The sequence below is a fragment of the Anser anser genome (assembly GCF_964211835.1).
Source record: "Anser anser genome assembly, contig: HAP1_SCAFFOLD_159, whole genome shotgun sequence".
NCBI classification, from domain to species: domain Eukaryota; kingdom Metazoa; phylum Chordata; class Aves; order Anseriformes; family Anatidae; genus Anser; species Anser anser.
Window position 1 is genome coordinate 101501 of NW_028153762.1, and position 24647 is coordinate 126147.

General features: G+C 35.6%; 1 protein-coding gene across 1 annotated transcript in view; it reads right to left on the reverse strand.

Annotated features, from left to right (window-relative positions):
- LOC310891530 (adhesion G-protein coupled receptor V1-like) overlaps positions 1-24647 on the reverse strand; it is a gene marked incomplete at its 5' end in the record, with an annotated part of 74354 nt that overhangs the window by 42621 nt on the left and 7086 nt on the right. Inside the window, 12 exons of the mRNA XM_083853799.1 lie at positions 1146-1363; positions 3460-3586; positions 6073-6339; positions 6731-6854; positions 7492-7655; positions 8270-8450; positions 10300-10485; positions 10574-10700; positions 12450-12482; positions 19711-19934; positions 20415-20591; positions 23694-24023. Coding sequence (XP_083709925.1) covers positions 1146-1363; positions 3460-3586; positions 6073-6339; positions 6731-6854; positions 7492-7655; positions 8270-8450; positions 10300-10485; positions 10574-10700; positions 12450-12482; positions 19711-19934; positions 20415-20591; positions 23694-24023 — 2158 coding nt within the window. The remainder of the gene's footprint in view (positions 1-1145; positions 1364-3459; positions 3587-6072; positions 6340-6730; positions 6855-7491; positions 7656-8269; positions 8451-10299; positions 10486-10573; positions 10701-12449; positions 12483-19710; positions 19935-20414; positions 20592-23693; positions 24024-24647) is intronic.

The following is a 24647-nucleotide window of genomic DNA, read 5'->3' on the forward strand; positions in this document are numbered from 1 at the left end:
TTTTAATAAAACAAGTTTCTAAAAAAACCTCAAACCCTCCTTTAAGATCCTCTGGACTTATAGCAAATGATCTAACTTGAAAATTACATAGGTTAATTGTATTATTCTTAAAACACTGTGCTGATGTAATTTCAGTAGAAAACAAACCCACATGCTATTTTTCAGCTGTAAAACACACAGATGTCTTTCAGGTGAAACATGACAAGGTCCATCTTTTCTTAATTAGCCAATAAGGTAGGTTACCTTTGATTCGTTTGATAAGCATGGGGGCCAAATTCAATTCTTGTATTGCTCAAAGACTTACAGGAATAGAGAATGGCAAAATCTTGCCTGTTGCCTCTGATACAGAAGTACATACACCTTGCAGAAACAGTAACCAGTTGTGTGTTAAAACTGCTGCCCAGTCCTGGTGTTAGTCATCTATCTTTGCACAGTAAGAATTCATGATATGAAGATCATGTTGTGAATGGAGAATCTCCGTGTTCAAAGTGTACAGTGATCTACCTGTTATAAGCAGGAAATCTTTTGTACATCCGTATGGACTTCACTTACAGGAAAGGCCAACACACATTTTCACTTGTATCAGAGCACAGAAGACCATGAATAGTACTAAAGTGGAATTAATCCAGATTAGGAAATGTGTCCAGTAGCAATTTAAAGTTGTAATTTAAGTCATGTGAAGTGGTAACTACAAGTATTTTACCTCCTCTAGGGAAACAAACAAACAAAAAAGCAACCTCTATTATGGTAGACACACATAACCTTTAATACCTTTGTTATTTCTTTGTTAGTATCTTTGTTTTATATTTTGTGCATGGAGATCTATGTATCTGAAATTCAGAACTCTTGGTTTTTGAAATGAAACTTCTGAACTTTAAGAAGTTTAATTTCAAAAACCAAGAGGCATCCCTTTTAAAGTTCAGATCACCAAAATGTGTTTAACAGTAATTCGGGAACTGAGTAACTCTCTATATATGGAAATCAAGATTAAATGAAAAATAAGACCTAAAACCTTACCAGAAAAGCATAGGATATCAAGACATGATTCAAAGCAATGCTCTTTCTAGTGTTGGTTTCTTTTTGATTGATTAAACATAACTCTTTTCTACCAGATATGAAGGAAATGGTGATATGGAAGACAATACCTGAAGCATTCACCAACTTTAGAATGTAAAATTCATTGAATTCAGGAATTCTATCTGAAATGGCACGTAGTGTTATTGACTTCGACCTTTCACCATCCATGAAGCACACAGTCCCATAAGTTTCATAGAATTCTTCTCCTGGCTTCAGTGCAGAGTTATTATCAAACAACTGCCAGGTCAAAGAAACATTGCCGAAGTGTCCTCTGTGTCTCAAAATCCTGTTCAGTGATACAGAAAGAATGAGAGTCCTGGCAGGCATGCATCAGCGTTGAGTAGAAAAGGAAAATGTGGAGACTCCTTTTACTGTAATCTTCCTTACAGTAAGAAGTAATATACTATGTAATATAAAGTAAAATACTAATATACTACAACTGTTCCATGAAGCCTTCCTTTTAAAGGCAACCACGTTTGCAGTACAATTCTACTCCCGGAATACGTACTTTAGAAAACAGAAGTAGCATACGCAGGTCCATGCAGAATACTACTGTGAAGCTACACATCACTGTGTCTTGTAATTCCAATTTATAATAATAAATATGAATGCATAATAGTTCAGAAAGTTAACATTAAAAATTAATATACTTGGACACTCTTAGACAGGAAAGAGAATCATCTACATTTAACCACAAACGTTTCTCCTTTCAGTCATCAAGTCTACTTAAACTTTTTCTTACACTTGTATTAAATTAGAATTACATTCTACGGCTTTCAGAAATCTACTGTTATTTGTGATTAAGAACGTAGTAAATGAAAAGATTTTTTTTTTTTTGGTAACTATCTGCTAACACAATTACACTAATTTCAAAAAGGCACTACAAATAAAAAGTGACCCATACAGTGCCTTTATTAAGAGTGCGCTTACATACAGGAAGTTTGCTTCTGTCGGTTTGCACGGTGACATAAAATGCCTTATAAATAGATTATATCAGGTTGAAGAATTAGTTCAGCTAAACTAGTCCAGCCACAGCAACACATTTATGTTGTTTCTGCTTCCAAAGGTTTTTCTTCTGTGGCGTTAACCAGGGTGCTCTATCCCAGCTGTGTAGCGCTGCTGCACTAACTCCAATTACCTCATTAAAACCTCTGTGTTTTCGGTGGTTTGGTTACATGCTACTTTGACCACTTTTTTATATGCTACACAACTGTCAAAGTAGTGACAGTATGGAAGAGACAGATCCCTAGTAAATATATTTTATCAATGATGACTGAGCAGGTTCCTCAGATGTTGGAGATCTTGGTATCCTATAATTCCATAAAGCACCTGTATATAAGCATGTTTACATCAAAACAATATTCTTAACACCACCAAATCCACAAAAATTATCCTGCAGATTAGACTATAAAGGACAAAAAAACAACAAAGCCCAAAACAGTGAACAGCACAACAACAAACACACAATGAACTTAATATCCTCTTTTCTTGAGACTATTCATATTTCAGATGTATTGGCACAAGCATAAAGAACCAATTCACAGCCATAAGCATCTGCTTCAAGGCTTTAAAACAAACAGACAAAAAAAAAAGGATGATTTTTTAAATGCAAGAAGAACCTCTTCCCTAACTATTTGCACTATCGCATTTATTGTGACCTAACTTCTCTTTACAGCCTGTCTCAAGATTTCTTAACGAAAAATCATTTTTTCATCCAATTAAAACCCCATAGTAAATTTATGAAATGAATGTAACAAGGCGAGATGCCAAGTGCATTCAATTTTTAACCCTGCTAATTCTTCAATATATCATGGTGGCACAAAGGAAAATACTTTCAAAGGTCAGACTAATGAAGAGTGTCACATCCGGACTTTAAGTATAGATTTCAATCTGTAATTAACAGATAAAAGAAAAAAAAAAATACAAAAACAGAAAGAAAGAATACAGTAGTTTGCAGTTGAAAATTTCAAAGATGGGTACAAAAAGCCACCTAGTGCCACACAGTTTTATTTAGCTATTTGTTGAGTGGTTTTTTTTCTTTTTCTGTCAGCCTAGGTTATATTGTGCTCAATCATTCAGATTTTTCTGTATCTACAGGTTCCTGAGATTATAACAGAACATCAATGCTGAAGTCTTATTTAGTTACATTTCAACATGAGCTTCTGTGCACTTTTTAATATTTACTGTGTACTCCATAGTATTACAGGTGATGTCTTCAACACATTACAAATCATTTAATCCAAAATTTTGTAAAACTGTTTTTCTATAGTGCACTTCTATCAATGCACACTTGTGCATTTGATTTAATCAAAGTGCTATTTATAAAGTACCACATACACCAGTTCCAAAAGAGTGCAAAGATATTCTTTAAACGTTACTTACCAAAAAATGTTACTTTTGCCTTCTTCAACTGGCTTCTCTAAAGGTTCCAAAGAGAAAATTCCATTAGGATCATCATTTGCTTCAATAATAACTGTTGCCATTCCAGCCTTAAAGATAACTGTATCTCCTAAAAAAGAGGACAATTATTATTATTAAAATTGGAATCAGAAATGTAGGTAACTCTAAATCCAATTATGTTTTCTACTCACTACAATTGCTTTTATACAAAGAAAAGGACAATTATAAAAGTCAGTGAAAAACAGAATTTGAGGTATTCAGCAGCAGGCAAATCAGAGTAAAAGTATTTAAGTAGTGTACCATCCAGAGAGCAAGACGTAAGATTTTCAGGAAAAATGACATGAACTGAGAAGATGTGATTCTTACTACACAGTATCCTTGCATGTAGTTGTTATGTGAGGTAACATTTTCTGTTTGATCATCTGGACAAGTCAAAAGAATAAGATATTCAGAGGTACAGAATAAAAGAGTAAGGTATTCAGAGAGCCCCGACCTTCTTTAGACCTAGAAGAAAAGTATTGCATTTAAACTAAATACAAGCTATGAGCAATGTCTAAGAGTTTATTCACTCCCATATCAAAGAATATCTAAAAGGAAGAAACATAAGATTCTTATTATGTAGATGGGAAGCTAGCAGGCTTTCAGTGTGCATATTAGTACAGGTAAATATTAAGGGATGTTAATTCTAACTCCATTGCATTGTCCATAGATGAACATAATGTGTCCACACCCACCCCATTTTTTGTCTTCTTTGAAAGTGTCCGACTAAATTTTGTTCCACGTTAAACAATGTGCTTATTCCTCTAACTTCATATACCTCTATTTGTATTTTCTCTCAGGAACAACAGTCCCCAAAAAAATTTCAGAACAGTCAAGGCCACTGTATGTAACCAATCATAGAAAGAAAACCAACTTTTGCTTTCAGGAATATGTATAGAAATATTCTTTATTCTTAGTGATTCTAGAATGGCTGTAAAACTATATGATGCTCATTTTAGAGGAAAAAGGAGGCTATGGATACCCATTCCCCATGTGCTAGGAGAAAAGCCATGATATGTTCCCAATGGGGTAGTATTGGGAGCTACCAGTAGATCCTGAAGAAAGTTATTAAAGTAGAAAGAGACAACAAAAGAGAAAACTTATGAAGGAAGAAGAATGGTTTTGTCTAATCCTTTCCCTAGTCTGATATTTTATAAGAGACCTGGGTACTACAGTGAATACCAGCCGACCTTGGGAAATAGCTTAGCTGCCTTATACTCAAATTACTGCTTTCCCTGTCAACCTCTGGCTGCCTGCTACCAATGTTCAGGGAAGGATTCAACTCAAGATCAATGCTGCCTTGTGAGAAACTCACAGGCCAGCCGCAGGGTGTCCACTGTAGCATGACCTCAATCACTTCAGTCTTATCGACTGCTAAAGACTAAGACCATCAGAGACTGTAATGAGAACTAAGATGCTTAGCGTGCTTACAGATGAAGAAATCTAATTTTAGGTTTCCTAATCTTGAATTGAATACCTGGTAGGTATTTTACTTTGAGAACGTGTCACACAATCTGAAGGTATAGTCTGATGGTTAATTGCCATCATCTTTCTTTGCTTTATTAAATTACAGCCCCTCAGGTTTCAATGGCTGATTCAATACAGCTTTGCTTTGCATTGCAAAGATTTGCAGCAGATTCAGAGCCTGTTATTACCTCTCAACTAGAGAACAGTAAAAAATGAAGGGCAGTAAATTAAAATTTGATAACACAATTGCAAATGACTCTCCCACAACACCATGAGTTTTGTTGGAGCTAGGTGTGGGGAGGGTCTTTATTAAATACTTAGGGCTCTGGAAAAATTATGAATTTCTTATACTTCACTTTTATTTTCTCATGTATATTACATAACAGTGATAATTTATTCTAAAAGATATGTATTTCAAAAACGTGAGGAATGGGCTGAATAATTTTGGTCATTCCTTTTTAAGTGTAAACTTTGAAAAATAAATAAATAAACAAAAATACGTTATTTCTAAGGTAATAAATCCTTTCTTTAGAGGTGGTCCCCTGGGTAAATTGTGACATATATTTTTCTGCAAATTAAGCCTTTTAAAACTATAGTCTCAGAGTGAAAAAAATGTATGCATACTTTTCGCTACTAATAAAATAGAGCAATTACATACCCTTCCTCCAAAATATGGCAGTTCTGTTTGTTTTTACAAAAATCATGTAGTTTTGTAATACACTCTGGAGCATGAAAAAAATAACTAAAAGAATACCTCTTTTCCTAAGACTGTTGGGTACTAAATTTTGTTTTTTTTTTTTTTGCTTTGTGTTTTTGTATTGAAGTCCATCTAATTTGGAGCATTTATATTTGAAAAGGGACTTTCACTCCAGTTGTTTTTGCAGGCAAAGTATCAACTCTATCATTTGATTTTTGTTTCCAATAAAATAATTAAGGATGAAAATTCAAACACAGTATGCATTTATTGTATAAAAATCTTGAAGCAAACATTATTCGTATAATTCTTGGCATTTAAATATTGCTTTATGATAAGACCAAGATACTAAGAAATTGCCAGCAAAAAAAAAAAAAAAAAAAAGGAAGACTTACCTGTAGAATTGAAAAGGATAATATAAAATGTTTCATCAGTTTCAGGGGTATCATCATCGTTGATATACACAGATAAATTCTGCTCCCTTTCTCCAACATCAAACAAAATGACACTGTTCTTTCCACTGGGAACAAAGTCTCCCTCTTCAGCTGTTGCATCTCCATTAACAGTAATATACTGGACAACAACAGCGACATCAGCAGATCCATTCCTTAGGACTGTAAAGTTTGCAACACTTCCTTCTTGAACACTCACTGTCACAGGTTCTGAAAATACAAAAGCAACAAATCTGTCTGAGTTCAAGCCTGAGTTGCTTGCATTTGCTCTGTTTTCTTAATTCTCTCTAGTAGGATCTTCCTCTTCAATGAAACAATAAGATGTATGTGATAAAGGTAGGAAATAATTCAGGTACGAGAGAATATTTTGTACCTTGCCTCCTAACTGATCTCAACATCAACAAAGAGAAAAATGACACACACAAAAAAATGGGAAGGTTCTGAAGGAAACAAATATAAATTAAATACAAAAAAAAAAAAAAGTTTGGGGAGCTTTTCCACTTGCTCTTTTGGGATTACGATTTCGCAATGATCTGGTTTGTGAAAAAAATCCGTTTTAGGTAGTGTATGTATTCCACATTTATAAACAATAATATCTAACCTGCAAAATAAATGGGATCATCATTCTTTGTTATTTGTAAAATTGCAGTGGTTACATTGCCCAGCCTGGCTCCACCGGTAGCATTGAATAAACTGATGGTGAATACTTCCTCCTCTTCAGGCACCTGAAAGTATTAAGACATTAATTTCTAGCATACAAAACACTGAAGAATTTAAAATGAAAAGTTAGGGGGATTAATAAGCCAGAGATTTCTGAGTGTTGTTTTTATTTGTCAGTCCTTATGTGTCTCAAGAGGGATGATAATTCATACAGTTATACAGAAATTATCATCCATCTACAGTTTTTGTAAGTAAGTCCCTTCCTCTTTATCTTGCACAGATGACCCAAAAGTTACCTTCCAGTTTTATGTTTCTGATACATGTAGTTTTTTTTACAGCTTTATTTATTTATCATTAGGTGTAATCTTTCTTATATTACTTCAAATTTATCAGCATATAGGATTAGGATTGAAATTAGGATTCCAGTTATCAAGATACGAGTTTCAGTCAAACTTTCCTATAACTTTACCACAGTACAATTACTCTCAGCTTCTACCTTTTTTGTTTAGAGGTATGCACAGCTTCTGAAATTTCTCTATGATTTGCAGACATTATCTCAGTTCTACCCAAGTATTTTGATATTTCCTACAAGTTATTAGGCTCTTGAGAAACACACATTCCTTTTTTCTCCTTATACTCTAATGTTTTAGTACTTACTCTTTGTCCCATATTCTCACCCCAAAACACTGTAAAAGTGTTTACCTCATCTGGCAGTGAGTAAATGGTGATATTTTTTGAAAACTCCAGATTATCAAATAAAATAGTCCCTTGCTCTGGATAGACGTCATTGGTACATGCTGGATCAACAACCCAAGACACACTAACATTTCCATAGTTTCCTTGATTTCTTACAACTCTGTAAACAGCTAAAAAACATAAACAGAGTCAGTGTGCATATTCAGAGCAACAGAAATCAAAAAGGAACATCTGAAACATCTGAAACTGAGAAAAAGGAAATACAATAATAACCAATTTCACTTCTTATGAAACCAGTAACATGTTGGAGTGCTACAGAAAAGGACACACAAAGACAGATTACTAAAGCAGTGCAAACTGCTTTAATTTCACATGTTAATTCTTGCCTGTAAAAGTAATTGATAACTGAATAGATCAATTAAAATCACCCATAGGAAGATTTAACTCTATGTTTCTCTTATATAACACCCCATTCTTCATTCTCCACAAACAGAGCTACTACCTCCACGTTGCACTTTGCACATACATCAGTACTCCATCCCTCCTGTCTGGAAAATTCTCTAGCAATCCTTTTTACTCAGTTAATCCCTCTGTTTTTCCACACCCATACTTCTCCACTTCACTCTCCGCTGCTCATCTTGCTTGGCATTGTACCAATCTGTAAAGTCCTGAGTGGAGATTTTAGTAAGAAGTCTCCTAGACTTCTGTTATCCTAGAACAGGGAAAATAAGACTTGCAGAAGCAGACAGCAGATAAAGAAGTAACTCTAATAAAAAGGAATTACCGGTATGGATGACTTCTCCTTTGCTTTCACTTATTGTTACTGTTAGTTCGTAAGGTAGAAACTGAATGATACCATGCGGATCATCATTCTTCAAAATGGTTATATTGACCATTGTGGCATTCCCCAACTTGCCTGGCATTTCACTGTAGCCACTAAGTACCACAGAATATAGCTCATCCAGCTAGAAGAGGGAAACTCAGTCAGAACAAAAATACATATTCAACATCCACATCAAAAACAAAATGGTCTATAGTCCACAGTCCCCCATCAGGCAGAAAGGGATACAAACTTAAAATGAAATCACACACATTCTACATGCAATAAACGTTTGTATAATGCTATCAAATAAAGGAAATTGTTAGAACTTTCTATCTCTAAAAGCATCAGTTTCTCCAAAAGTCTATTATTATTATAAGCAAGGACTTATTTTGTGTACTTAATTTAGAATCGCATAATTTCACAAGTAATGTTTGTAACACACTCTGAAATGTAAATTTTCTTTCCTCCAAGACTTCTTAAGATTCCTGGCTTTGTAACAGGTAAAGCAAAGATTTTTAAACCATGGACAGCATGCTAATTTAGAAAGAATTGATCAACTGGCTTTATTAATCTAATGGGACATGGTACTTTCAAAAAAGTATCAGAGAACATTAGAAAAAAATATTGCATTTATCTATCTAGAAAACAGCATTACTCTACACTGGGGAGAACTCAGTGAAACTGGCTGGTGGTTAGCAGTAAAGAAACACACATGAACTGGTTCTTCACATACAATTCAATTAAACAATGGTGTTCAGTACTACAGAATGTCATGGATGCTAAAACCTTACCTGCGTTCAAAGCGTAACTGCTTCAATTAACAGAAAGAAAATCTGAAGGCACCCAAAGATACCATCCATTACTCCAGACATCCTTGGACTGCCCACCATTGGAGGCTGGGATGGCATTCTGGAGGAAAGTGATTATATATGTCCTGCTCATGTATGTGGCTTTTGGCCACTCTTGGAGATAGAAGAGTATAAAAGGACCTCCTTATTTTTTAGTCCTGACACTACAATTCGTATGTTTTTGCCTGAGCATTTCAGCAGGATGACTTACCTAGTCTAATAATACTGCTGTAAGCAGGGAAATACTTTTATCTCAGCCTGCTGATGAACTAGTAAAAACTGGGAATGGAACTATTAAATAACCCGCTGTTTTAGTGCCTAAGTTTTACTAGATTAACTTATGTTCCTGGCTTCTGTAGTGGAGTTCAGACTTCTTATGTCTCCTTTCTTTGGAGTATGTAGGGAAAAGAAACCTGAATTTCTACAGCAGCCTATGCAATTGAAGTTGGAGTTGCTGTGATCCCCTGATTTCCTCATCATATGGTCCTCCATCCCTCCTTCAATCCATGACTGATGACCACCTGGCCCTACAAAAAGATTATTAACCTTCCTAAAACCTTTATGTTTTGTAAAGCTGGCTTTCTGACATCTTACTCCTAGATCAGCTCATTAGCAGGATCAGACAAACACAACTAACTGCTTATGCAAAATACAGCATAGGAATGTGCATGTAAAGGCAGCAAAAAATGCTGAATCACAGCAGCTAAAATTTATGTTAACATAAATGTGGTAAAATCAAACCCTTGCAAACTTCCTGATGGAATCCAGGATGGCTGATGCACAGGAAAGGGAACAAGCTACAGAAAAGCAGAAAGCAAAGAGAAAAGCAACAGACACATGCCTCAAATTGTGCAGATTTCTGGGATTACAAAACAATAGAGATATCAGAGAAATGAATATTCAGGCAAGACTGACAAGACCTGATTTGTATTGATATAAAGTGCTTTCATATGGTGCTTGACTATCTTATAGGCCTTTCAGTCACTCCTCCTCTATCTATTTCTCACACTTAAGAAAAAGAAAGCCTTCAAATGTTACAGAAAAATTGCTGGTATTTACAGGTGAAACCATCTATATTTTAGTAAGTGACAAACAAATATGTATGTGAATGCAATTTAAAGAGAGAAAAATATTAATTCTTACCTCTGGAATCCCATCCATCCTTGTCAGTAGAGTAATTATGATCTCTCTTTCACCAGGCTTAAACTCCAGAATTCCTGTGCTTCCATAAAACTCATTATTATCTCTTGGTTCTACAGTGTAGCGCAGAAACTGTCTGATGAGGCTTCCTCTAGTGCGAACAATCTGCAGCTCAACAGACTCCCCTTCCTGCAAAAAAATAAAATTAATCTTTTTCTAGCACTCTGTTAGAACTAAGTCGTCTGTAATGTTTAAGTGACGTTACTCGGATAGCTACCTTGATGCTGTAGGGACCTCTGGAAGAGGAAGAAAATTCGAACACTCCTCCAGGATCATCGTTTTCCAAAATTGTAATTTCACAAGTAGTAAACCCGTATTTCAGTATCTGATTTTCCACACTGACCCTGAGAAAGGAAGGTAAGAGGTTTTTTTCAAGTTGCAACTCTGTTTAGCAAATCCATACAGAGGAGATCAGGATATTGACAAATTTTATGAATAAATTATGAAAGCCAACAGTTACCTACAAGGATTAAAACAAGTTAAGAATGATACAACATCAGAATGTTTTATCCATTCGTAAAAAATAAATAAATAAATAAATAAAATAAATAATTGCCTCTGAAGTAACTTTTTGTTTGTTTGTTTCTGATTAGCTTTTTATAGCTAGTAACTCTGTTGTTTGTTTGTCTGTTTTTGATAACACATGCACACAACACACAGGAAAAGAAACAGAATAGTGCCAGGAAAAAAAAAAAAAAAAAGTTAGTTAAATTCAGAACTACTTTGTACTTGGATCAAGGTATAAAGGAAATTCCAAAATCACCTATGCTGAGATTACACTGAAAAGCATAAATTTCCATTATTGCTTTGTTTGTCAAAGTTTACTACTGACATAAAGAGGCAGAAATTTGACCCTCGATACCATGGATTTCATCCTCAGCTCTGTGTTAGCCTGCCTTCTGTAGATGTGGAGACTACCTGTAGGATCCCTGTCTGACTCTACAAAATGTTGGACCTGCTCTCAGTAGCTCAGACTCATTCCCCTTTCTCATTACTCCTTTAAAGCACATGCTGAATGGTGCAAGAATGAAGTACGTTGACCAAATACGCATACTTCAGATTCCTCTCAGTAAAGGATTTCTCTCTCTGGGCTTCTCCTACACCATCTTGATCGTACTCTGTGACAGGAATGGGCAGTATCTGATAACAGTAATGAACCTTGCATATTACTTGCTTGCCTTTCCTCAGAAGCAGTAATTTTCATCATTTTAAATTTCTTATATTAAAAATTCCAGAGAAGCACTATTGCAGGATGCATCAAGAATACACCTTCAGATTGATGGTCTGCATATGATTTATTACATGTAGTTTTAGGTACTTAGATTCCTTTGCATCTTTCACGTTTCCTGTCAGTATTGTATTTTTCAATGAAATCGTGGTCCTGCATACTGTACATATTTTTGTGCTTTCACTGTGCTACAACCTAGACTTTATCAAACACTATTTCATGAAGAAATGTGATCTATTATATCCAGTTTTTGAAATCAGGCCCAGAACTGTGTCCAGAAGCACGTTTTAAGTAACTGGAACCTACACACACAAAAACAACTTAGCATTGTTGTAGCACAGTCTACAGGACAGGGTACAGGATGCAAAATAGGTAATACCTATTTAATAGAGTAACGTGCTCATGTTTGTTACATGTTTAAAAAAAAAAAAAGTCGGTAGAAAAAATAACCTGTGTTATATAAATTATATGCATGTTAGTCTAAATCAAGATAACTTTCCTTGTCTTTGACTAGAGAAAATTACTCTGTAACTCTAATCAGTTCAGCCATTTAGTTGGGGCAAACTGTATTTGTAGCAGTTTAAAACAATTAATTCATTATTCCATGAAACACTCAAATATCAAACACTGAGCCATGCATTCATAACTTTCATCATTCACAGATCCTACATAAAGAAATGCCTTCAAGCAAGAACCCCATGCCATCAAACGAAACACCAAAGGGGAAGCATGCGTTGTCTGAAGAGATGCAGAGACGTGATTCTTGGGGGGGAAAGAAATGATAAAGACAGTTTCTGTCCAAACCAACCACTTCTAAAACAAAGCATTGATTCACTGAGGACAGAAAACAGTTCACCGCACTTACCCAAAGAACACGACAAACCTTTCTGTCTCTACCCTGTCAACACAGAGGAAAAAAAAAAAAAAAAAAGAGGATGTAGAAAGTAATGAAAGTGCCACTTACTAAAATTTCAATACTACCCATCTTATAAAAGAACAAAAAACTAACAAAAGGGACAAAAAAAAAAAAAGAAAAAGAAAAAAAAGAAGGCTTTCTTTTTACTTTCCAAAAGTTTATAATGTTCTTTTTATGGGAACCCTGCTTGCTTGGCATTTTCCTGTTGACAAAGGCCAGCAAGTGGGCAGTTCCCACTTAGGAGGAGTGACCCCATGACCAATTCAGCATGTCAAGAGCCACTCAAGGTGTTCCCTACCAAGCCCTCCTCAAAGAGCTTGATTACTGACTGCGTGATCACAACTGCAGCAGCCATCCACGATTATAACCCTTTATTAGGGAAATACATCTACGTGCCTCTGTGATATGGTGTTTCATCAGTCTGACAAAGTAATGATAAAAACAGATAAGCACAGAAAGAGTACTGATGGGTACACAAGGAAAAGTAATTAGGCACAAAATCACAGCAAACCTCATTTACAACAATTTTTTAGTTAATCAGATTACCAAAGTAGTATATATACATGTATAACATAAATACAAATATAAGAAAGAGAAGCAGAAGGAGAAAAAGGGGAAAAAGAGGGGACAAGGAAATAAAGGGACAAAAAAAAGAAAAGAAAAAGGGGAAAGGAAAAGGTATTTGCTAATCAAAAGGTTAAAAAATTAAATCAAGTTTCAACCAAGCATTTATAACAAAACTGCCACATGAAGTCAGTCAAAAGGGCAGCATTATTCTGCAATAGTAATCATGTATTTTGGCTTTCTTAATCAAAAATACATTAAATACAAAAACTGTATCGTCTATCAAAGCACCAAAAACAGATTAAAACAGTGTTTGTAAGGTGATAATTGGGCTCCACTAATCTCAAAAATAATTTAAATTTGGAATTCAATACAGACAAGAGTTCACTCTAAATTCTGAGAAGTAAATACATTCACAGACGTTCTTTCGAATAGGAAGTCTGAATTAATTGAAATTTGTTATTGATATTCACTGAAGCTAGGTATATATTGAGACATTCTCCCTTCCCTCAGAAACATGCAAAAGCATTCAAAAAACAGCAAAATATTAACACAATGAAAAGATCAAGGAGAAGATTCCAGAGTTGGTAATGCTAAAATTTAATTATAGCGCTAAGCTGTTAGTAAAATAATTTACAACAGAAAATAAAAATGAATCACTATATCAAGTGAGCTTTTGATATGTATTAAACCTAGACAGCTTTCAGGTCAGGAAGCAACCAGTAAAATTCAGTCCATCAACTGGTAAAAAAGAACATTGTTCAGGTGGTTTCTCCATACAAACCCCATCTTGAACACCTGGATCCTTTTATTTATTTACTTATTTGTTTGTTTGTTTGTTTATTTATTTATTATCTGGTCATTTTTTTTCTCTGGCTGATATCATGAGTGGTCAGACCGCTATCACTGCCCTGGCACAGTAATGTTAGTTACTTCTCCAAAAAGTCATAAAACATCCTATGCAGAAACTTAATAGAAGCAGCTAGGTTTAGGTTTCCAGCTCCAAGATGCTGTTAAGCAAACAATGAATGAACGAAGCTGTGGCTGCCCCATCCCTGGAGGTATTCAAGACCAGGTTGGATGAGGCTGTGGCCAACCTGATCTAGTAGGTGCCATCCCTGCCCATGGCAGAGGGGTTGGAAGTGGATGATCTTTAAGGTCCCTTCCAACCTGAGCCATTCTGTGATTCGAAGAATGGTGCACTCAGTAGTATTCTTTATATCTATACTCTAAGGCATATACATGTAACTTTTCATAACATAGAATGCATATCCCTAACAAGAAATTTTTAAAAAATAGTATTGAAAAAAAAAAGAAGAATTAAGAGAACAAAGATAAATTAGGAAAGTACATTTTAAATTTAAATCCAAAATGTTTGTTGTAAAGTATTCTCACAGGTTTACTTTTTTCTAGGAATAATAAAAAAAAAAAATCCCAATTCTATTGTTTTGAACAATTACATTGTAATGCAATTATCATACTCACATCCTGCAAACTTTTATCCTTTTAATCCAAATGCTTGCTTTTCGGTTCAGTGTACTCTTCATGTGCTAAACCTAAGTCCATACAGGGCTAAACCAGGCAAGGTGAAGCGTTCAGCAAATAGCTGCATAATACTTCCAGCAGCCAGCTCAGATCGACCCGGAGGAGCTACGGGGCTGGACACAGGGTCCGTGCCACCAGAGAGCTGCCAGGACACCAGCCCCATCCCCTGCCACGTGCACTTCCAACCTCGAAGAACAGAGGGGCGTTCATATACCACCCTTACACCACGGAGGAGATGCTCCCAGACTGCCTGACACTACACGGGTCCAGTTCAGTCCCGTTTCACTCCTCGTGGTATGTGAAACCAGCTCTTTAGGTGTTCCTCTGACAGCAGTATGGAAACAGGACAAAGAGGGCTATTCAGAAGCAGCAATAAAAGTTAAAACAGCTGCTTTGACATGGTGGCTTAACCGTGGCCAGCAGCTCCTCCAGCTAGTGAAAAGAACTCTTGACCAGGAATAAGGTGATACCAATCACTGGGAAAGCCACTTCCCTGTTTTTATCCTCAGCTTATTTTTTCCTGTAAAATGGCTATGTATGGACATGAAGTTTCATATCGTCACAGACAGTAAACCCTGGCAATGCTTATGATGCTGCCAAAAGAAATACAACCTCAAAGTGTGTAAAGCATTTCTTATACAACAAGACTAATGTGAAATGACTGATCATTAGGGAAATTCTTTCAGTAAAAAAAATCATAATTATTATGTAGCAAGAACTACAGATGAATTAGGACAACTGACAGGAGCTTCAAAATGTTTCTTACACTTTTTTAAACATGCAGTACAAGAAAATAGGAGAAATTAGAGTTTTGACTAAGTTTAAGGTACCATGAGAATTTCAATGTTAAGAACTAACTAGAACCACAAAATAATTAAATAAATAAATGAAAAATAGCTTTGAAGTTAATAACTTTTGACAAAATCTGGAATTTCTGCAGAACCTGAGTGTTCTGAAAGACACATGAGAAACTTAATTTCCACTGTGAATCTACATGGCTGTCATTATTAAACCACACTTCTCTAAAAGACTTTCTTTTCTATCAGGGTATCTCAAAAAGGGGGAAGTGAAATTGCTTGTGGAACATTACTCAATTTGCTTGCATTCAGTGTTCACCCCCTCTTCAATTTTTTCAGGATTATCTACTGATTTAATTAGAGGCAGGCTCTAGCTCTAAAGAACTGCATTAAAGTAGGATTTGCCACATTAGACTTTCCATAGTGCCTCTCATCAGAGGAAACACCTTCTCTCCAGGTTTAATCCATCATTTATTTGATTTTTGAGGCTATTTTAATTTTTCTGAGTCATAGCAGGAGAGATATGTTGTTATTTTGAGAAGTAATGAAAACAAGCAGTAGGTGTCCAGCGCACTCATTTCAACATTCTACTATTTTCAAATGACTTTTTCCCCGTTAAAACGCAGTCTGATCAAACCCTTGAGGCATCCCTGGAGGTTTTCAAGGCCAGGTTGGACTAGGCTGTGGGCCGACCTGATCTAATGGGTGGCATCCCTGCCCATGGCACTGGGGTTGGAAACTGATGATCTTTAAGGTCCCTTCCAACCCAAGCTATTCTGTGATTCTATGAAAATTTACATAAGTAAGATAGATATGGTTTTGAAACAGACACTAACCAAAGGGAATTACCAAGTAAGGAGAAAATCCTAGCTCCATTAAGCAGTATGGCAGTGAGTAACCCACAACACATAAACCCTTAAGCCCTGTCCATCAACACTACACAGTGATTTAAATGGCCCTCCTATGCTTTTCTAACTTTTTGACATGTAGCAACCTCTAAAACCCAAAAATGTTTAAAAACTGCCAGATATTTCACAGTGAAATAGTCAAGTCTGTATTTTACATTTGTAATTTTCAAAAAATTACTTCATAACTCATAGGTCTAATCATTTTCCACATAAACTGATGACAGAATATCAGCCTATGGAAATCTGTATCCCATCACAGAAATCACTAGAACAATAAAAATCTTCAAATAACGTTGCTTCAGTTTATTATATATAGTAAATGAGATTTATGTCGTAACATATGCATATGGATCTGTTCTGGCATCCTAACTTCCATGAGTTAAGACTCAAAAAATGCTGGAGCATAAGGACTGCCTAAACAGTTGTCTGTTTGTTGATTATCACTTCCACAAAATAAAAGTGATTTATCCCCAGATCCCAAAGTCTCCAAGTTCTCAGTCTCACCACCACTCACTCATGAGCACAAACACAGGCCACGTCCCCAGCCCACATACCCTGCAGGTTCTGGCCCTCTGGTTGTGCCAGGTGCCAAACTGATAGCTGTCTGCACCTTAACTGGGGGGCTGATAACTGCCAGTGAGAGATTACGTTGTGTAGAAGGAAAAAACAGCAATCAGATTTAAAAAAAACTGATTTCTGTTTGTGCTTACCAGGTAAAATGAACAGCCCTAGTATGCATATATGCTCTCACAAAGCACACACACAATTTCCATGGCCTGTTCCACCTACATTCATCAAGAAGACCAAGGTCTTTCCTTTCTCACATAGATTTCACTACAGACATCTGGTTTTATTTATGCTTGGTCTCAATTCAGGCCTATTCAGATAGGGCAGGCATTCAACCTGAATCTGCTCCTAAAAAAAGAAAATATAAAGAAGCTTCAGCAGATACAAGACTCTCTTGCTCCTTCATTACTCATCATTACTCATCTGTGTTCTTTGGAATCATATTTTTCATGTTATACATTTTCCTCCAGTTTGTGGACAAAATTCAGAGCTAGTTTTAATATCTGTGGTCTAAGTATAGAGAGCATAAAGCAAGAAAGGATAACATTGTTTTTAATGGCTTGGAAAAAATATAGTTATGGATGCACTTAAAGCTTATTTAAAATTGAACTGCCTTGACAATACCACTAAGCCGTAAATAATACATCCTTGTTAGAACTAATTATTTTGATTATTTTACCCGTGCTATTAATAATTGCAATACATTGAATGCTTATGAACATATGTCTATGTCTGTAGTTTCATTAAAGTTCTTACATGCTTTCTTTTCTCGCTGACTTATGCTACAATTTACGGAACAGTACAAGCACATCTACAGCACAGTGCATCTTTGTTTTCATGCTCATTCACTACTGCTGTGAGGTGCTGGCTGCCAGCCTCGGAAACTGAAATCTTCTATTTGTCCACAAAATACCAACCAGGCTGAAAGCAATAGCACGGGCGTACACGTAACCCTGCCAGTATCCTTCAACCCTAATTTGAAGAGTCATGTCTAGTACTGAAAGGATGATCTCTGCAGTCATTTCATTCTTGGCTTCTGCTAATTAGTTGAAGTGAGGGATGCTACCAAGGTCTAGAGAAAAGTTCAGATTCTATCTCCTCCTTGCTTACTTCTTTTTCCAGGACAGACCACCTGTTCCTCGGTTCACTCTCTGACCCTGCCAAGTGTGGGAAAGCTGCTTACTGTTGGCACACTTTTCACCATCCACTTCATGATCAACAGAGCCTACGGCTTGCACCATACACAGCAAAAGCAGAACACTGGTTGTATTTGTTCAGCTGCCAGTTCAATCCCTGTTGCAGCCACCATTTTCAAGGTATAGCCTACAGTTGTAACTCAGGATAAATGGCAGAAAACTGTACTTTCACACACGTGAATCAAAAAAGTTACCCTTTCATGCTGCTTACTTCTATCTACTTACTTGTTTACCTCAATACCACTCTGCATTCTTGGCCACCTTACACTCAAAACTTGAACCATCATTTCTAATCCTAGTTTCCCCCTTTGTGCCAGAGACTCTAAAAAAATTCCTTGAGACAAACCAGTTTCTCCCACAGAAAGAAAGCGGAGAACTGCTTGCAATAGTCTCTGTTTTTATTCTGAAAAGGATTGCCTTTTTAATGTAATGAGTAGCCAAGGTAGAATAAAATAACTAGTTCTGAACTACATGCATTAACCAGCCACCTTTTAATCAAGCAAGCCAATCCCGCAAAGGAATAACATCTTCCCTGTGTGCCATAAAGATGTTCGAAAACCATGTTTTCTGAAATGGGATCTTCTAGTGATCAACAACAGCGTGAGGAGCTTCTTGCCTATTGTTTGCTAATGTGGAATCACTGTGGATATCTGTTGTGGATATCTAAGAGCTAGCCTACGCTTCCTGTACAGAATAAAAATACTTCTTCTGCATAAGGTAAGGACTATGTAAGTAGTAGATGTTCAGTGTGGAAGCTGGTGCTGGCAGACCACTGTAGTATGTTTTCAGTAAAAGTGGAAAATGTACCTTAGACAAATAGGAGGTAATACAAGAGCACGTGTGGTGGTATTTCTGTATTTACTTATGTAACTGAGCTGTGGGAAGCAGGACAGACGATATAGCCAAGACACTCTTGTTAGTAACTCAAAGAGGGAAAAGACTCCTGATTATAAACTAATTTAAGTTTTCTGAACAGTGTTCACATGCAGATAATAGTATCACCTGAGGGCCCTTACAGCCTGTTATCCTAAAATCCTCCACTAGATGAGAAGGGAGACCAGAACACTGTGCTTCAGAAACCCCACTGCATTCTCATTAGCAGAAGACTGCAATAATAGTCACACTGGGATATTCTGGGGGCTATGAGCTGACAGAAGTATCTAATTATCAAGGAATATTGAACATGCAGATCAAACAAATAAACTGCAAGTCTAATTCTACAGTGACACCCAAGTTATAAATGTTTTTTCTGACAGAAAAAGTTCTGCATTGCTTTTTAGTTCTCACTTTAGTTTTTCCCATTATCTTACTAAATATTATTTTTCCGAAAAAAAAAAAGTGTTAAAACCAAGAGCTATAAAAAAGATCAAAACTGAAAGAACTTTCTAAATAGCATACAGAATTTTCATGAAAATATAAACAGTTAAGTCATTAGATAATAAATGCAAAATGGTTTCTTACATTGATCTCCACTCAAAGAACCCATACACAGTCTGAAACAAGGGCCCACTATTTCTTCAGACACATATCAACACAATGCAAGCAATACCATGTAATTAACACTGTGCTAATCTGTTATGCATAAATCGAGTACTGCAGCTGATACATATGAATAGAGAATAGGGTACAATACCTGTCCAAAGTTAATAACACAGTTTCGTTCATTTCAGGTACATCATCAGCTTTAATGGTGATGTTAATTGTGGTATCACTTTGTCCAGATAAGAAAACCACGGAGCCGTTAAAAGGACTTATATCATCCTGTGTTACCGCCTTTTGATTGGGACCAGAGGGTTTCAAACTCCAGAACACAGTTGCTTGACCATCAGTCCCATCTCGATGCAATGCAATGGAAACCTGTGAAACACATTAATTTGTTGTGACTTGCAAAAGTAGATGCAAAACCGATTACTCCCTTGCAAATTACTATTTGAATAAATAATAATAAAAACAAAAGTTTGGCCAGTTCTAATTTGAGAATGGGAAATGATCTATCTTATTCAGGATTTGTCTCAGTCCTACTTTACATGACTATGCTCGCAATTGGTGAGAGAGACTAACTGCAGTATCTTTTGCTCTGTGTGAGCATCAAGGGCTAACTGGTTTTAGATACTTACACAGAAAGCAAAGACCAATCTCAGTTCTCTGGAAATCAGTAACAGATTATTTCAGAGCATTTTTTTTTTTTTTTAAAGAAGAGAATATTTAGGATAAGACAGAACTTACAGGAAGGCTTTTCCTCACATTAATTGTCAAATGCTACACTGAATACAGCAAACTCCACCTTCTCCAAATAAGTTTTCCATAGCAAAAGACAATATAAAAAGGCTTACTTACCAGCGTAGCAGGGGAATCTTCTGGTTCAGAAAGAATAATCGGTAGATTGCTAATAAAGCCTATTTCTCCATTTGCAATATCTGGAGTAATCCTCAAAGAAATATTTCGAATTTCGCCTAATCTAGGACTCACAGATGGGACTAGAGGAATTCTATTCACCAGTTCAACTCCTTCCAGCTGTAGGAAAAAGTAAAAGAAAAGTGAGAAATAAGAAGCCTCAGCACCAAGTCAGAACAGTTCTGACATTTCAGAGTAATTTTCATATAAAGGAAGTATACATCTCCAGAGCAAATTCTTCCTACTGATAGCACTGCTGTTATAAAAATTTGTAAGTAGACATGTCAAAGAAATTAAGTGGATATTGTTGAGCTGTCAGCAGAATGGTACACCTCCCAGACAAATCATGTTAGTGTATGTAATTAAACACAGATCAAGCCAGAGAGAGAGACTCTGTTCCAGATCAGCTGATACATTACTAGAGCTATTAACAACAGTCATTGATGAGCAGCATAGGCAATTGTCTAACATCATTTTTTGTGTCTTGCATTGATAAAAATCTAGGGAAATCACTGAAGTCATAATAATTTACAGCCCTTGATCAAACAGCCAAATAATAATCCACTTTTCTTTCCTCTCCACAAAATTTTAAGGAATTCTCTATCTAAGAACTACCAGAGCCACATTAAGAATTTAAATTCAGTACAGTATTTCAAAACTGTATTTTACTTGTCACTGCATTTCTGATAGATTATAGATACTAAGAGGAAATAGATTTTTTTTCATCCTTTTCTTTAAAAGGGAAGCATCACTCGCTAAGCCCAGCACCAGTAGTGACACACCAAGGAAAGCAGAACTTGCCTGTTTAATTATTTCCTTTAAATATTATTTATTCCATGTGATTCTGTCTACATGCATCATTACAATAAATGTTTCCATAACAGATTTGCATATATTTCTGTGAACATTTCACTGGGGCATAAACTCCCACTGACATTTTTTCTTGGAGTTATCAGGTGTTATCATAGAGTAAAGCTTTATTTTTTGGGGATAAAATAGTGGCCTTTCTTAAATTCATATAGTAATCATGGTTCACCATTTCAAAAGATGATTTTTAAAGTCTTACAGTTCTTGAAACCAAACTCTATAAATATGTGGGCTGTATCATATTTTGTTCCACAACTGCTTGAGTAACACCCAGAAATATGCATGAACATTTATCTGATGATAGATGGAAATGTTTTACAAATACTGTATTTAGTAACTGATTCTCAACCATTCCAACTTGTTATCAAAAGTCTGAAGAACAGATGATGGCACTGTTTGTTTCTCCTCTTTTCTGAGCTTTCTCCTAGCATAGGCCCCGATTCTGCAATTAACAGGATGAAAGTGCACCATTGTGCGGTTATTAGCTCAGTAAACTTTCTGAAATACTACACAGCCAAAACAATTTGCTCTATTTAAAGTGTATGCTGTATTTGGATCCTGTATGGTACCTTTGGAATAAAGTAATAATCAATAAAGAACAGAGATTTTACTCTTTCTGCAATGTTTCCTTTAGTACCTTTTAAAGGAAACCAGTACAAAGAGAAAAAAATATATAGTTATTTGAACAATAACAATTAGTTTATGAGCTTAATTTTCAGAGTTAATCTTCCTAGCTATACCAAAAACCGCATCTCTGATTACAGCACGTTATTTAATTGAAGGTGTCACTAAGGAATATATCTCACATTAACATTATCTCCTGTACCTTTATTCATCCTACAGTTTCATTTGCTTCTCTGCTGATTCCTGAGTCAATTCTTTATTTTGCCTAAGTACAACTCATTCTAAACATGTTCACTGAGATTATCATTTATTCACGATGCAGAAGGATTGTCACAGTGATAAATAGTGGTGTTTTCCTTCTCTATGAGTTTCTAAATTAATTATTTGAGCTGGAAAGCTCCTCTGATTTAATTTCTTCAAACAAAGATTTTATTTATAGTTCATGGAGAAAGTACAGAAAAAAAAAAAAACAGATTGGAATCTACAGTTTGAAAATCCAGGCAAAGTGCTTGGAATGACTGAACATTCTGAAATATTTATCAGATGTGTGTCTTGACTACAGTCAAAGGACAAAAAAAAAAAAAAAAAAAAAAACATTGAATACATGGAATTAGACATTTAAGAATTTTGTGGATCTCTCAAACCTCTTGCAATCATAAAACATACTAACGTGTTCTAGTATTTCAGAAGGCAATTCCTAACCTAACTGTGAATGCCATAAATAAATAAATAAATAAAATTGCATATTAGATAAACAATATAATTCTGGCAAAACTTTTTGTTCTCATTATTCCTCCTGTAAGAGAATGTAGGGAGAAGGATGTGGAGGGAGGAAATCTTTCAAAGGTCTTAGAAGTGATTACAACGTCTTTGGTAGACTATAAGGAAAATATAAAACCTGGCAAATTTGAAATTCATGGATATAACATCAACACCTTCAACGATGATAAAAGTTATCTTTTACAAATTGAGATAGAAAAAAAAAAGGAAAGAAAAAAGTGAAGAAAACTATACAGGGAAAAAAAAAAGTAAGTTCTCCTAACAAATTTATATATAAATGCAATATAATATACATATAATATATAATGTATATTTGACCCTTTTTAATTTAGAATAGTTCAGCTGGAAGAGCAAAGATCACAGTATCACAGAATTGTAGGGGTTGGAAGGGACCTGGTCAGGCTGGAGAGTTGGGCAGGAAGAAACCAGATGAGGTTTAACAAGAGCAAGTGTAGAGTCCTGCATTTGGGAAGGAACAACCGCAAGTATCAGTACAGGCTGGGGGATGACCTGCTGGAGAAGGACCTGTATCAAGCCCAAGATACATTTACTTGCATGTCATTTCTGAAATTTTTCCTGCTTCAGTAATTTAATTTTAAGAACCTTATTTTTTTCACGTTCCAAGTCAGAGGCCAAGCAGAAACATGCTTCAAGGGGCAAGCAACAGACAACGCTGATCTCATTTTGATAAATTCCATGATTAGTACCTGAATCCTCTTTAGTTTTAAAATTTGTTTAATTACTAATGATTAGGGATAGAAAACTTTATAGCATAGTTATGAAAGATGTCTTTTTAAATAAGAAAATCTTTGCTTCAGAGCTAAGCACTTTTTTTTTTTTTACAGGAATGGTCATTTAAATTACAGTCAAGGGGAAGGATCAATTATTGAATCATATTCCTCATATTAAATAAGCTAAAAAACAAAAACAAAAACAAAACAGCTGAGATACCTGTATGAGGAAATGAGCACCATTTTGAAGAAATGCATCTTTTCTTATTGGTATACTCAAAGTATGATGTGTTTTTCCTTCTGGAAACAGGAGGATGCTGTTTCTAGACATATTTAGAATGCCATCTTTTGCTCTCTCAGGATCCAGAGCTCCAGCTGGAATATACAGTGCAGTATAAACTAACTGCACATTTCCAACTGTTCCTTTCTCCCTTACAAAACTCAAGGATAAAAAGCGTCCTGTTGGATTACTTTCAATCTTCTGATTCTCCAAAGGATAAAACTTTATTACGCCATAAACATCATCGCTGTCCTGAATGTAAAACAAAAGCTGCAAAACAGAAAACAGCATCACTTACTCAATGCTACAATTAATATACACCACAGTTTTCACGTTTTCATGAAAGTATGTCCTGACTGTCATCATACATTTTTATCGTTAGTGAATTGGCACTCAAGAAAGAAATCAGATTGACAGCCCCAAAGTGTTGCTTGTGCACAAGCAGCACACCACTGATAGCAGCAACTTTCCTGCTATGCCTCATCTATGTCAGAATGAGCTTTGAATAACTGATTTTTGGTTCAGCAGCCAAAGTGAATAATTTGAATATATTTCAGACTGTGAAAAAATCATTTAATTCACCAAATTCATTCCAATCATATGTTCAAAAAGCAAAGTAGGGACCTGAGTCACAGAATTGTCAGTAATGCTAATTACCCCTTATTTAAAAGTTCAGAGGTTAGTCTTAATCACTAAGCCATCCTCTTGAAGCTGTTACTCTGTGTAAAACATTCCAGTACCTACAGCAAATAAGCAAGTGAAAATAAATGCTCAACCTTCTCTTAGCAAGCAACCAATCAAGATAGCAGTTATGCAATGATATTTATGATGGGAATATTCTAAGCTAAATGCTACTGCATTAAATAGGTCTGGCCTTATAAAATATGTTAAGCC